Genomic DNA, 13,429 nt, shown 5'->3' on the forward strand with positions numbered 1-13,429 from the left:
TGTTTTTGTTTACAAGAAGAAAAATGGGTGGTTTGCAGAACCGTTCTTCTAACATCCCCTTGGCATCGTACCCCAAATAGAATATATATATATATATATATATATATATATATATATATATATATATATATGTAGCTCTGGGGTTTCAAAGAGAAATTACTATTAAACATTAATTAAGATTCTGTGTTTTACAGCATAATAATAATTACAAGACAAATAATTACAAGACAGATAGTATGTTCTAACTCTGCTTGGTTTGCCACCATGCAAACAAGGTTGGTTGTCACATTTCTTCACCATGTGTGTCGGGGGTGGGGGTCGGGTCTCCATAGTTAAGTCTGTGAAATGGCCACTGCATTCAAACATTTCCCAATTTGGAAGAGGGGAAACTAAGGGAAATTGTTGTGGGATGTGGTGGGAAGGGTTCTTCATTTTATCTTTCCCCCTCCCATTGTAGGAAATAAAGAGAGGAATTACACCTGTGCCAGCATAGATTTTCACTGCATTTGTGAATGTGTTCGTCAGGGGAGTTAGGATTTGGCATAAATGTGCTCCTTCCCCATGCTATCCATACTCCACTCATGACTCTACCCTGTTTTTGGAGAGCTACAAACAGAACGGGGGCTCAGAGCAGCTTAGCCAGAAAAGCCTTTCTGCAGTTCATGGAACCATTTCTGTGGCTGTGTTTTTGGAAGACGTAGAGCAACTGTATTTCTAGTGGCATCAGACTTCCACCTCATCTTAATGCCCCTCAGTTGATGAACTGCTAGATTTAAGATTGCACCCTAAAAATGACTTCAGAGTGTTTCTTTTGTGATAAGACCTTTACTCCAGCTGAGTTTTTTGTTTCAAGTCTACAGTGAACAGGAAACATTTCTCTTCATCCATGCCAGCATTAAAAGACAGGTGTTGATTTTACTTGCATAGAGGGTGATCATTTAGCATTTAAGCTAATTGTTTGTAGTTTGGGGAACAAAATCGGAGAATTTTGTAATTGAATGTAGCCAAAGTTTTACTTCATCAGCTTTATACAAGCTGCTTCCACAAGTAGTTTGTACACAGAAAACACATATCCAAACAGTTTCCTTCACATACAAATGTGCAAACCCATGCACAAGCTATATCTTCCATTTTAGTAGTTGTGGGTATAAGTTTGTGTACATTGTATGCAAAACTAATATTTTTTCCAGAAGTTGCGGTCCTCCGGAACTTAGCCAAAGATTAAATGTTTCCCAAATACTGCATGATGCTCGCTACTAAAAACTTCAAACAGATGTTTTAGTTTTTGTATATGCTTTGTTGTCTGGAAATTTCCACCACAGTTTTTTAAAATGCCTGTGTATTTCTACCATCATTACAAATAATAATGAGTATGATCTATGTCAATGCTTTCAATTTAAGTTGAATTAAATGAAATTCTGTACTAAATCATGTCATAGTATAATTTGAAAAGTTTTTTATTGGATTTATAGTCTGTGAAATGAACTGTATTTATGAGGAATCGATTCACCTTTCACCTGAATTGGATTAAAACACTTGTGGATAACATTTGTATTCTAGAACAGTCCAATTCATAATATTCATTTCATGTTCATTCCAGCCCATTTTATGATCAGAATCATTTTAACCACTTGGCAGGATAGGAACTTTTTTTTAATACAGCATAAATCATAAATTCATCATGTGTAAAAACAAAGAATTTGATAGATTCTAATACCTTTATCTGAGTAAAAATGGAAGTCTTCTTGATTGTACTGCGTAGTATTTTGGGAGACTTTGTCATCTTTGCATTTACTACAGAATTAGGTTTTGCTATTCTTGCACTTTTCCTAAATTCCAGCCCCCTCTGTCAACTTAATTATTGCTTTATAACATTTTTTTTTCTAATTATCTTTTAAATTCTACAGCAAAAAATAGCAGCCAAAATATCTTTTCCATATCACACAGCAATACATAAACAGGAGAGTCTTGAGTTAAACACTGTATAGTCCCATTGAATTCCATGGAACTTATTGAGCAGGTTTGCATGACACAACCTGCAAATAAGCAACACATTGAGGGTTATTTTTGGAACAACCCACAGTGAACCCAACAGATGATCAGGTTCACCATTATTCTCCCCCTCCTTCCCCCTCAGTTATCTGCCTGTCTCATCCACACACACCCCACTCTGACCATGACCCCTTTACCTTCCCCAGCTTTAAAATTTGGCCCCTAACATTTGCGCAGATGCGCCCCAGAAATTTGCACAAATGTCTTTGTTATTATTATTTTAAAAAAATTGTCAGTTTTTCAGAACTGCATAGAACTTGTGACTGTAAAATAAATATAGCCTTCTCTTGTCAATACCCTTACATGTTTCAGCGGTCAAAGGAACGGAAGTATATCATGAAACATTCAAAAACATTGACAAAAATAATAATTTTTTAAAATTACGAAGTCATTTGAGCACAATCTTGCAGCTGATTTTTTAAAATAAATAAATAAATAAATACGGCCCCGTTTTTGGTCTGGGGCCAAAGATTTTTAAAAGAGGTGTGGCGAATGACTGGCAGCCCCTCCAGAGTACTGTTTGGGCATTGTTGGAAGGGCTGACACTGGTGAAGAAAGCTTGAGGTAGCTTGGGCGAGCACATTCAGGAAGAGCACCCAGTCACCACAACCCATGATGCATTGTCTCTGCTTGGTTCAGATGCCCCACCAAGCCATGGGTTCTTATGGTGTCTTCTTAAAAATAAGCTCCTCTGCAGGAAGTGGCCCAGGTTTGGATGGCTCAACAACCCATCGTGGCTTGTTTCATATTACAACCTATGATGGGTTGTTGTGTTATGCAAACCCAGTGACTTAGTTCTCCCATTGTAATCATTGGGATTTAAGATGGCTTAGTTTTCGCTTATTATGCTCACTCTTTGTAGTGTTGACCAAAAGCTTCAATATGGCTATTTCTGGTGTCTAACAACATTGATAGCTAAAATTTAAATGCATGCGTGTTCTGTTTTCGAATATGGCCATGTACGAAATCCACAATAGAGTTTCAGTTCCATAGTGAACTTTGATAGTGATGTGATTCAATTTGGTAATGAGATTCAAAAAGTTAATCACCCTGCTTTACCTTCATTCTTATCAATCCATGATATGCTTTCTTATAATAACTCTCACTTTGCTAGGTGTATATAACATATACTTAGGAAACTACTTTAAAACATGAAAATGCCACATGATGAAACAAATTTACTGCAAACACTTCAGCAGCATTCTAAGAAATTAAGCTATTTAATAGTTGTGTAAGAAAATATTGGACTTGAAATAAGTAGAAATATTTGTTCCTTTTAACATTTATTAAGTGGCATTTCTTCCTTTGATTTTGTTGTTCCACAGATGGTTCACAAGCACCAGCCAGACCTCCTAAACCACTTCCTCGCAGGACTGCTCCAGAAATACACCATAGGAAAGCACATAACTCTGACACATCCATAGAAAATGTTGATGCAAAAATTGCGAAACTTATGGGAGAAGGTTATTCCTTTGAAGAAGTGAAACGAGCACTCGAGATAGCCCAGAATAACCTTGATGTAGCACGGAGCATTCTAAGAGAATTTGCTTGCTTTCCTCCATCAATTTCTCCACGTCTCAACCTATAGCAGTATGGAAAACCTTACAGCAAACCAATTCTCCATAGGTGTACATGTGAACATGAGAGATTATGTGCTGGTGTGAGATGGAGTGCAAGAGATGTTCTTCTCTAGTATCTTTGAAGAGTTGAGATGCTGCAGTTTTCAGAATAAGATAACTGCTGAGTTCAAGACATAAGTGGATTGAATCGTCTGTATTTTTGCTAGCCATACTTTTTTGAATCAGGGTTGAACTGACAAATAATTTAAAGAAGTTTACTTCCCATGAACTTTTAATCTGTGAAATGCTTTTTCATGTTTACAAGGTGGTGAGTGACCTTTTTCAAGCTGATAGTCCTCTGTTCTTGTTCATATTTTCTGTTGTGTGGCATTTCCAGCTGTTTTGTAATGACTTGTTCCATCAACTAAGTTGGTTACTTTTTCCTAAATGTGCACTCTCCATTTTTATTTGACAAGAAGCTTTAAGTTTTTTGCATTTCAGCATCAAGCTAATGCAAGAAAAAATGTGGCCTTCACTACTGATTTTTTTTCCTGGAATACTTTTGCTATTTAGGGAGAGAGAAAATGAATGTGTAATGCATTATTTTGTCTTTGGTCTGCCTTTTTAAAGGCATTTTGATCACAACATTGGGCAGCTTTTCTTGTGGCTGGTAAGCTTCAAGGTCTAGATGGCTTCAGTAATAAAATTAAAATTTACAATATTAAGTTGCATGATATGATACAGTATATAAAAATCCAAATGTATGTGTTTAAAATTAGCCCTTTGTTCCTTTATGAGCTTAATGAAAGGTACCCATGTTGTTCATGACTTGAATATCATTGGGCGTGCCAAATAGGTCTTGTTGAATTATATTCACAATGGTCAGGTAAATTATACTCCTGTCTCCTGGAAGGTGGGATGTAGTTAATTTCCTGTGTGGATGATTATGCTTTGATTCATCACAGCTTTGGGGGGAAATCCATATTAACAGAGGAACTTAAAATCTTTGCACTGTTGAGTCATAATGCTACTCTAGCACTATTTTTGCAAAGCTTCTCATTAATTCACATTATTACCTTAAATGTGTGTTCAGTGTTCAGATAAACTGATTGCACTATATCTGCATTCTTGGAGACAATTTACATCTTTTCGCCTTGAGTTCGTAGTGGTATCCCAGACTGTGACCTTTCAAAGCACAAGCCAAACCCAAGACCTTCAACTTCTTAAATGAGTTATTCTTACAAAACCCCAGAATAAATTCAGATGTGCTTTTAGTCCACCCATTCACCCACCCAGCTATTGAGGTCTCCACATTTCCTTTTACATACGCTCACTGAAATTGTAAACCTGGGATAAATAGAGTGATCTGTATATAAAATGTACTTTCCTCATTATATTTTGAGTGTGATCTACAAACATTGCTTATGGGATTGATCTGCAGAATACACCTTGCCCGGGGACTATGTGTTTGATACACTGGCCAGTCTAAGGTATGTCACCCATGTGTTGCTACTACTAAACAGAAGTGTTTAGAGCCAACACGAAGGCACCCAAATGACTTTGCAGGCTCTCCAGCCCTTCAAACCCCATACATTTGATATGCAGCATCTACAACATCACTTGGCTTGGTAGTAGTTCAACATCTGATGAGACAGCTGTTGACTGTTAGGAGCAGTTGTAACCACTCTTGTTCCTGACTGAATGCAGACTGGTGTTAACCACTGCAAGAGGGATTAGGGGAGAACAGGGACACAACAGTGCAGCAGGGCTCAGCCTTCTTTGGAAGGTATTTAGTAACATCTCAGCACAACACTACATAAATTTATTTTGAAGCTCTAATGCCATTTACAATTATTTTTAAAATAGAATTTACATTGAAACTGAAATATATCATCTCAGATGCTATAGATCCTTGTGATTGCACAGTCATGTAATATGCCCATATCTAAATCCAGTTTTTCAAAGGGTACTTCTAAGCAATCACAGCTGATTATTTTGTTTCCATGGAGCATCATATCAATATTAAGTCCAGGAAAGGATCTTTAAACAGTCTGGTTTTGAATATCCTTTTAATATAAAACATTTTTGGCGTGCTGCTAAGTTAAACCTGTAGCTTTATTATTTGGACTAGCATTTGGACTAATTCCAATGGATGAAGTCATTTGAAAATATTGTAATGTGTCAAGTTAGACATGACTCATCCGATCTGGATCTAACAAGGTAGGATTCGTTTAACAAGGTAATTCTTCAACAGGTTGCAAGGGCATCATATTCTAATATAGAATGCTCATTCAAATGCCTTCACCATTCTAAAAGTCACCTCATGGATGTGAGAGGCTATGCCCGAATGGTCCTAATAGGCATCTTTATGAATAAAGCCAAGTGAAATTGAGCACTCTTTGATGGATTGCTTATTGCACGCAAGTTAGCAGCCTTAAGAATAAATCACCAGAATCTTATTCTTTACAAGGTCTCTACATTTCCACCGAAGAAGGGCTTGCTCATACCAAGCGTACACCATTATATTTAAGCACACAATATTGTGCTAAATAGCACGCTTTCAAAATGAATCCATTTCAGAGTTTGGTAGAGTACTTAATTTACTAGATTACAACTCCGATCCTGTCTCTACATTCAAGACTCATCCGAGAGCTTTAAACATTTCAACATATTTTTTAGCTCATTTTTTGCATTTCTTACTACTAAACTATTCTAGAGTTGCTGAATCAGATGGTGGGGCATATCAGCAATGCAGATAACTTCCAATATGTTGTGGAAACAAAAACCCTTCACATCTCTTAAGATAATTGAGCTGCCTTTTTAGTGGCTTTATCCGTGTCTTTAAATAGCCACTAGTCTAACGTCAGTTTTGCTTGTATCCCAAGTGTGTGTCTGAGGATTTTTCATAATGTGAATTTATTTTGTACCAGAAACATTCTTCTATTTTTATTTCTTGTATTTCCAGCTTGAAGCTTTACTTTGCACTGACCTGGTAAATGTTTTAATTTGTGTCTTAAAGTTTGACAAATTTTGAACAGACAAGTGTGTGTTGAATCAGGTACTGCTTGTGGACCTGGAACATAGTGCTTCTAGGACTGATTTCTTGAAAGGACTGCAATAGTTTTCATTTTGAAGGTTTATCTTCTAAATAACTATTTTATCTGAAAATGCCTTTTATAAACTTGTCTAATGTGGCAAACATAGTGATGTGATCAATTTATATTTTATTCAACATTCTTTTTCAATTCTGAATATTATGTAACCTCAAGTTACTTTCTCTGTTCTTGTAAGGTATTTTATAAAAATTAATGTTAACAGAACGATAGATTTTTCTTGGGTGTTTTTATTGTTTCATTCAAGCACTGTATGCTGTGACTAGTCATTCCCACAGTTAATATATAATGGATGATTAGATAATACTTTTATGGAGTACTCAAGAAGAACAAAATTGCTACAGTATGTTGAGATCTGTGGCTGCCAAAATCCCCAGGAAGCATCATCTGTACTCTTCTCATTGGATTTAATCATTGTGCTCTCAAGTACAGGTATGTTTGCGTAACAGCCATGATATTTCATAGGGCTTGCACAGGCATTGTTGTGCCTGTTGTCAGTTAACGCATTGTTGTGCCTGTTGTAAACTAATGCATTGTTGTGCCTGCTGTCGCTAAATATTCTAGATAGCCACTGACTGGGTTTACACATCACGATAAGCCATGGTGATTTAAAAGCTACTCGCAGTATTTTATAAACCACCATGGCTTATTGTGTCATCTGGTGCTCCACAGTGGCTTAAATACTAGTTTAAAGAGTGCCTACAGAGTCGCTTGGCAAGAGTAGTCAAAACTGCGCCACTCTGCTCCTACTGGCAATCTCCGTTTCTGAGATCTGCCTACCTGCTAGTTACAGATAGCCAATGGCAGAAGCTCTGAACTGCCCCTGAAATGGTGAAAAGCGCTATTGACATAGTACAAACACAAACACACACAAAAGCAGCATCATATAATATAGTGCCAATTGTCCTACTCCCAAAGTGCACAATCACGAAGTAGGAAATGAGTGAAACTGCACTACTTTGAAGTAGCACTGCTGCAAAAAAATTTGCTACTTCACTATTGCAATATAGTGGAAAGCAAAAAAATAAAGCCGCAAAGAACTGCACAGTAGATAAAGTGGGAAGCTGCACCAGTCAGAAATAGTGCTGCTGCTGCACTGCCGAGACATAATGCAAAACAAAAATACAGAGCAGCATCATGCAGCACCAATTCTCCTCTGTCTAAATTGTGCAACTGCGAACTAGTGAATTGCTGAACCCAGAAGTACTGCTAAATTGCATTAAAGCACTACTGTGACATAGTGTGAAATAAAGTTAGGAGCTGCAGCATATAGTGCCAATTGCCTATGCCTTATACCCAAAGTGTGCAAGTGGGAAAAGTAGTCTGTGTGCAAATTGTGCTACCGCCAATGGGGGAAATGAATGGAAGGGGGGACATAGGGATTTGATGGAGCATACGATGTTTCCCTGCTAGGTGAAGCAGTATGTGAAATTTTGTCACCAATCCTGTAAACTTCCAAGGGTTTATTTGCACTACCCCCTTTTTGGTGTACATGGGGTGTTTGCTCTTTGGTTTGTAATCACACAGGGTTTTGACAGCTTACTAAAGGAAACTGTGTGGTCGGAGAAAGGAATGTGACAGTGGTCAGTGGGTACTGGTATCCAGGATGAAGGAAGCAGGGATTCTATCCCAGCTGAGCAGAAGGACCGCACAGTACCTTATTTCCCCTATCGTGTGGGGGATACAGTAGCTAATAATCTACTGTGAGTAACTTAGAAACCATGGCTTAAAGTCACAGGTGAACCCACCCATTGAATCCTTTATTCTTGGTCACGTCTGATTAATTGTTTATGTCTGTGTGTGCAAGTCAGATAAATACAATACTTGAACAATAGATTCCTTCAAAATCATTGGTTAGGGTTCCAAGAGCTACTTTAAGCACACTCAATGGCTTAAAAGGGCTTGAGCAGGCCCAACAAGACTTTGGAGGGTTTCCCCCATATAAACAACAGACTACTGTGCCATTTCACAAATTGCTTTTAAAAGTTGCCTCAGTTTCAGAAGTAGCTTCCTATGTGAAGCAGGAACCTATTACAGAAATCCAAGCCCAGTTCAAATTTTACAAGCAAAATTAGTTTCTTATTTTGTGATGAATAACAATAGCATGTTGTCAAATTGTTTATAGACAATTACTCTATATAAAAGAATTGTGTTGATTCTGGCCTTAGTTAGACCTAAAGTTTATCCCGGGATTGTCCCGGGATCATCCCTGTTCATGTAAATGACACACAGGATATCCTGGGAGCAGGCAGGGACGATCCCGGGATAAACCTTCTGTCTAGCTAAGGCCTCCGTCTCTGACAATGGGATCTCTGATGGGACGCAATTGTTTGAAAGCTTTTCTATTCCCTTGTTCCTCCTGGGGTAGCGGCACGCCTACCCTTAAAGGATAGACTGTTTTCCTTTGTTTTCAAAGGCCAAATCCTTGTAGAGCTGCTGATCAATGTATCATAGACATTTGCCAAACTAGGACCTTTCTGCAGCTTTTCTAGCTAACGTGTTTTTCCTCCCTAATGCTTATCATTTGCTTTTGAAGTTCTTTAATTAAGTAAGGCAAAGATTGCATACGCGCTGGCCTTTTCATCTTCAGAAATGTCAGTAGGTGACTGATTTTGTGTCCACTAGATAGCACTCTTAACACATACCACTCATTGGCTGGAAAAGAATGTGTGTGTGGGGGGGGGGAGGCATTTGCTGTTTAGAATGGGTTTGCAATAATGCTGTGAAGGAGAGCAAACAAATATTTGAAATGCCACAGGTCACAGATTTCAGTAACCCAATATAATATAGAAATCAGATAGATACTTCATCTTTTAGTATAATAAGCCAAAAGCTTTCCATTTGAATCACTTTGTATGTCCAAAACATTTGGGGTGTATTTTACCTTTTTAAATTTTTTATGCCTCCATGTTTTCTTATTTCTTATTTGGGTAAACATTTACAGTTGTGTATTAGTCTTCTGGACTATGTTAGAAATCCAGCTGGAAATTTTTGGCTTCAATGAAGTGTTTTTGTCTGTATAATCTAGCAGTGTCTAAACATTTCTTCTTTTGGTTTTAAGTGGAAAATAGGAATCTGCAGTGAAGGGTGTGCAACTTTGTTAATGGAGCTTGGCGGTTAAAAAACCCTCAAAAGGCAAAACCGGGGTGGGGGAACCCAGGACCCAAGAGCCTAATTTGGCCCTCCTGAGGTCCCAGTCTGGCCCTCAGATTCCCCAGGTAGCCATACTCCCCCCACCTGGATCCTCCCCTCCCCCGATTGGTGATTTTCCAGTCCCCCCCCCTTTAAAAGGCTGAAATGCATCTCCCAAGGCTTAGTTATTGGTAAGGTTGCCATGAGCGCCTGACTGGGTCCAAGAGCAGGAAGCTTCCCCAACCTTGGGCAAAACAAATGTCCATGGCAAAAAAGATGCTCATGCTAACATCATTAAGAATTTGATAGACTATTCCCCCATGCAGAAAACTTTGTTCAGCCTTCCCCAGTTTCTGAGTCATTGCTCAAACACGTCCAAGTAGTGGAGGCTGGTGGCCCCGATCTCAGTGGGGCTATGAATCCATCCATCCAGAACTCTAAAGGAGCTATCCAAAGTGCAGACCCTTATCCCCAAACTAGATCGTCTACTTTGGATAGCTCCTTTAGAGTTCTGGATGGATGGATTCACAGCCCAACTGAGATCGGAGCCACTAGTCTACACTGTTTCAAAGACTATATATTTGCAAACATAAGGGCTAGGAGCTCTCATTTTCTTAAACTGTTCAGTTGTTGTTTTTAACGAAACAGCTGAATTTGGAGCTGATGCCAAATTCTGCACAATCATAAAACAGATTTCTCCTCTAGGAAGCCAAAGCATGAAACAGGAGGCAACAGAATACTTCCCTTTGATGTAAATGTCTATAGTAAAAGAGGCATGTTTAGGAAAGCTACACTAGCATAGTTAAATAGAAGAAGGCATCTCATGTGCTGCAAGCTGTCAGGGGCTTATGAATGTAATATCCAGTCCTCTCTGAAGGTGATGTTTCAAATTGCTTTGGAACTGCACACAAAGTAGAGTAGATGATCCAGCGGTTAAATTAGCAGCCTGCATTAGTTTTGCTTGACATCAAAAACTCATCTCCATGCCTTTTTAGACCTCTCCTCCCAAAAATAGAATCTATTGAGAACATTTCTATATGACCCACCGTCCAATAAATTATTTCAATATGTATATAATAAAACAGTAAAATATACAATAATATATTAACAATAAAATGTGATATTATTACAACAAACATAAAGCAGGGCTAAGGCATTTCTCCAAATGCCTTGGGAAATAAAAATGGCTTAACTTGGCATCAAAAAGATTGTGATGTAGGTGTCAGGCACACCTCTTTAAAAAGTACATTCCATTATTTGGGCCCCAACAACAACCCCTCCTTTGTTATATAGCATACTTCTGACATGGAAGGCACTTAGAGAAATGTAGGTTGATGGCAAAAAATTGTGCTTCTCCTACACTGTGCTGCCTTTATGGCAAAGTCAGCCCTGGCAACAAGCTATCCTGGATCACACACTGGCACACATTGAAGCTGGCCTGGGGTGGAGCAACACTCCTCCACCTGGAGCCTTGGTTGGAGTTGCTTTGGTGGGCTTCCACACCATTATAGGTGCTTCCAAACAAGTGTGCATCCACACTAAAAAATTTCCTTTGCTCTGGAGAATTTGAACTAGGCTATTATCTGGCTAATTCCATTTGTGCACTCCAACTGTTGCATCAGTTAAGAGATAAATAAGGTGGGAAGCCTTGTCGGACAATGAAGTCATTAGCCAAGGATTATACTGATCAAACTCTGCCCAGAACCCCCAGTTGTGCTTTCAAGGTCTTCTCATCCAGCTGGGACAGGGTATTTCTTTCCACAGGAAAGTCAATGCCACCATGTAAGGGCTGAGTGAAGTGTGGCTTGTTTTTCTTGAACAAGCAGCCCTGCGAACCCATGATTTGTTGTTGGGTTGTTCACAGTAGTTAACAAGTCACACTGCATGGCTAACAAGCCACCCTGCAGAAAATGTCCTGGGTTCAGACAACACACTAACCCATGGTTCAACACAACCCATGGTTTAGCAACAACCTACACTCAACCATTGAGCGTGGGTTATTATTTTGTGTTGTCAGCCCTGTTACCTGAACTATTCTTGTAAGCTCTCCTTTTATCAACATCTTTTCCACACTCATTTTTGATGACATCATAAATCTGGAGAGCAGGATAAATGTCTGGCATATTATTTTGTTGGTTTGTTGCTATACATGTGACTTCTGACTATTCAACTTTCAGTATTAATTATAACAATTTTATGTCCACTGTGAATTGTGGGAAACTATTATTAAGTGTATGTTTATTAAGTGGTGAAAAAAATTCAAGATTGGAATCCAGAATTTGAGCTTTTCCCTTGCCCGCCACTATCAAACCACAGTTAACCCATCTCCCATATTTGTTATGTCCTTGAAAGATCACCAGCTTCGTTAGCTCTGTGTTCTTGATGGTGCTTAAACAAAACAGTGTTATTCGTCTCTTGGTCATGACCTAATGTGAATGCAGCATGTTTGGGTAAATGAGAAGAAAATACGCACGTGAAAGCAAAGAGCAAGAATGAATAAATGGAATCCCTCAAAAACAAAGCAAAAAACTCTGAAAGGAAAGAGAAATTGAACATTCAGCTTAAAGCCTCTGGTTACAAATTTGGGTCTAAAATGCAAACAAAAATAAAACATGAATTAGCCAGTAGTAAAAGTACATTTAAGAAAGTACATTCCAATTTAAGAACAGGAGGTTTTCTTCATCTATTCAAGTTCCCAATGACTTAGAAAGCTGTAAGAAGAAAAATCTAGGTTACCATTTCTGTAAGTAGTTAGCTATTTTTGATTCCTGCAATACCAATGTCATGATAACACAATACAGGGGTTTGGTATCACATGTCTCATTGGGAGATACCAGTTCAGGAGGTCCTCCAGCCTCCTTACACAACACAATAGGTGCTGCTGCCTTTTTCTTCTGTGGACAAAAAGTAAGCTATTTCTATAACACATTGGCCTAAATTCATTAGGCCAATGTTAAGCTCTACTTTGGTTATACCTTCTTTGTACTTCTAGTTTTCATTTCACAATAGCCAGGAGACAATCATTTAAATGAGAGGAACCGAAATTGTCAATCCACCGAATCTATCAGATGCCAATGAGGTGTTCATCTGGGTCATATTAAACCGATTTACTGCAGATAAAGAGTAACATAAGATACTGCCTCATACCAGGCCAGACTGTTGGTCCAATTTGCTCAGTACTGTCTACACCAGCCTTCTCCAACCTGGTGCCTTCCAGATGTTTTGGACTAAACTCCCTGCTTTCCTGATCATTGGCCAATGGTGCCTGGGGCTGATGGGATCTGAAGTGGAGGGCTCCAGGTGGGGAAAGGCTGGTCTACTGGCTGGTAGTAGCTCTCGAAGGTGGGTGGGGGTTTTTTTGGACAGAGGACTTTCTTAGTCCTGTCTGGAGATGCCTGCATTTGAACCCATGAGGGACCGTTCACATGCAAAGTATCTGCTACAACTGATAGGGCTGTTCATCCTCATTTGGGACCACTAACAGGTCTTGAGTTTAGAGTCATTTCAATAAGTTTGATATTTAGGAATGTTGCACTGAAATTTTCCTGTTGTATAAATAATTTCCCTCCAAGC

The 13,429-nt window shown here is 38.7% G+C and overlaps 1 protein-coding gene across 3 annotated transcripts in view; it reads left to right on the top strand.

Annotated features, from left to right (window-relative positions):
• CBLB (Cbl proto-oncogene B) overlaps positions 1–6,934 on the top strand; it is an 88,516-nt gene extending 81,582 nt beyond the window's left edge. For all 3 annotated transcript variants that reach the window (XM_063126859.1, XM_063126858.1, XM_063126856.1), the window contains one exon: positions 3,378–6,934. In XM_063126859.1, the coding sequence (XP_062982929.1) occupies positions 3,378–3,640 (263 nt within the window). In that variant the 3' untranslated portion in view covers positions 3,641–6,934. The remainder of the gene's footprint in view (positions 1–3,377) is intronic.
• The last annotated feature ends 6,495 nt before the right edge of the window (positions 6,935–13,429 follow it).

The sequence above is a fragment of the Elgaria multicarinata genome, chromosome 5 (assembly GCF_023053635.1).
Source record: "Elgaria multicarinata webbii isolate HBS135686 ecotype San Diego chromosome 5, rElgMul1.1.pri, whole genome shotgun sequence".
In the NCBI taxonomy this organism is placed as follows: Eukaryota; Metazoa; Chordata; class Lepidosauria; order Squamata; family Anguidae; genus Elgaria; species Elgaria multicarinata.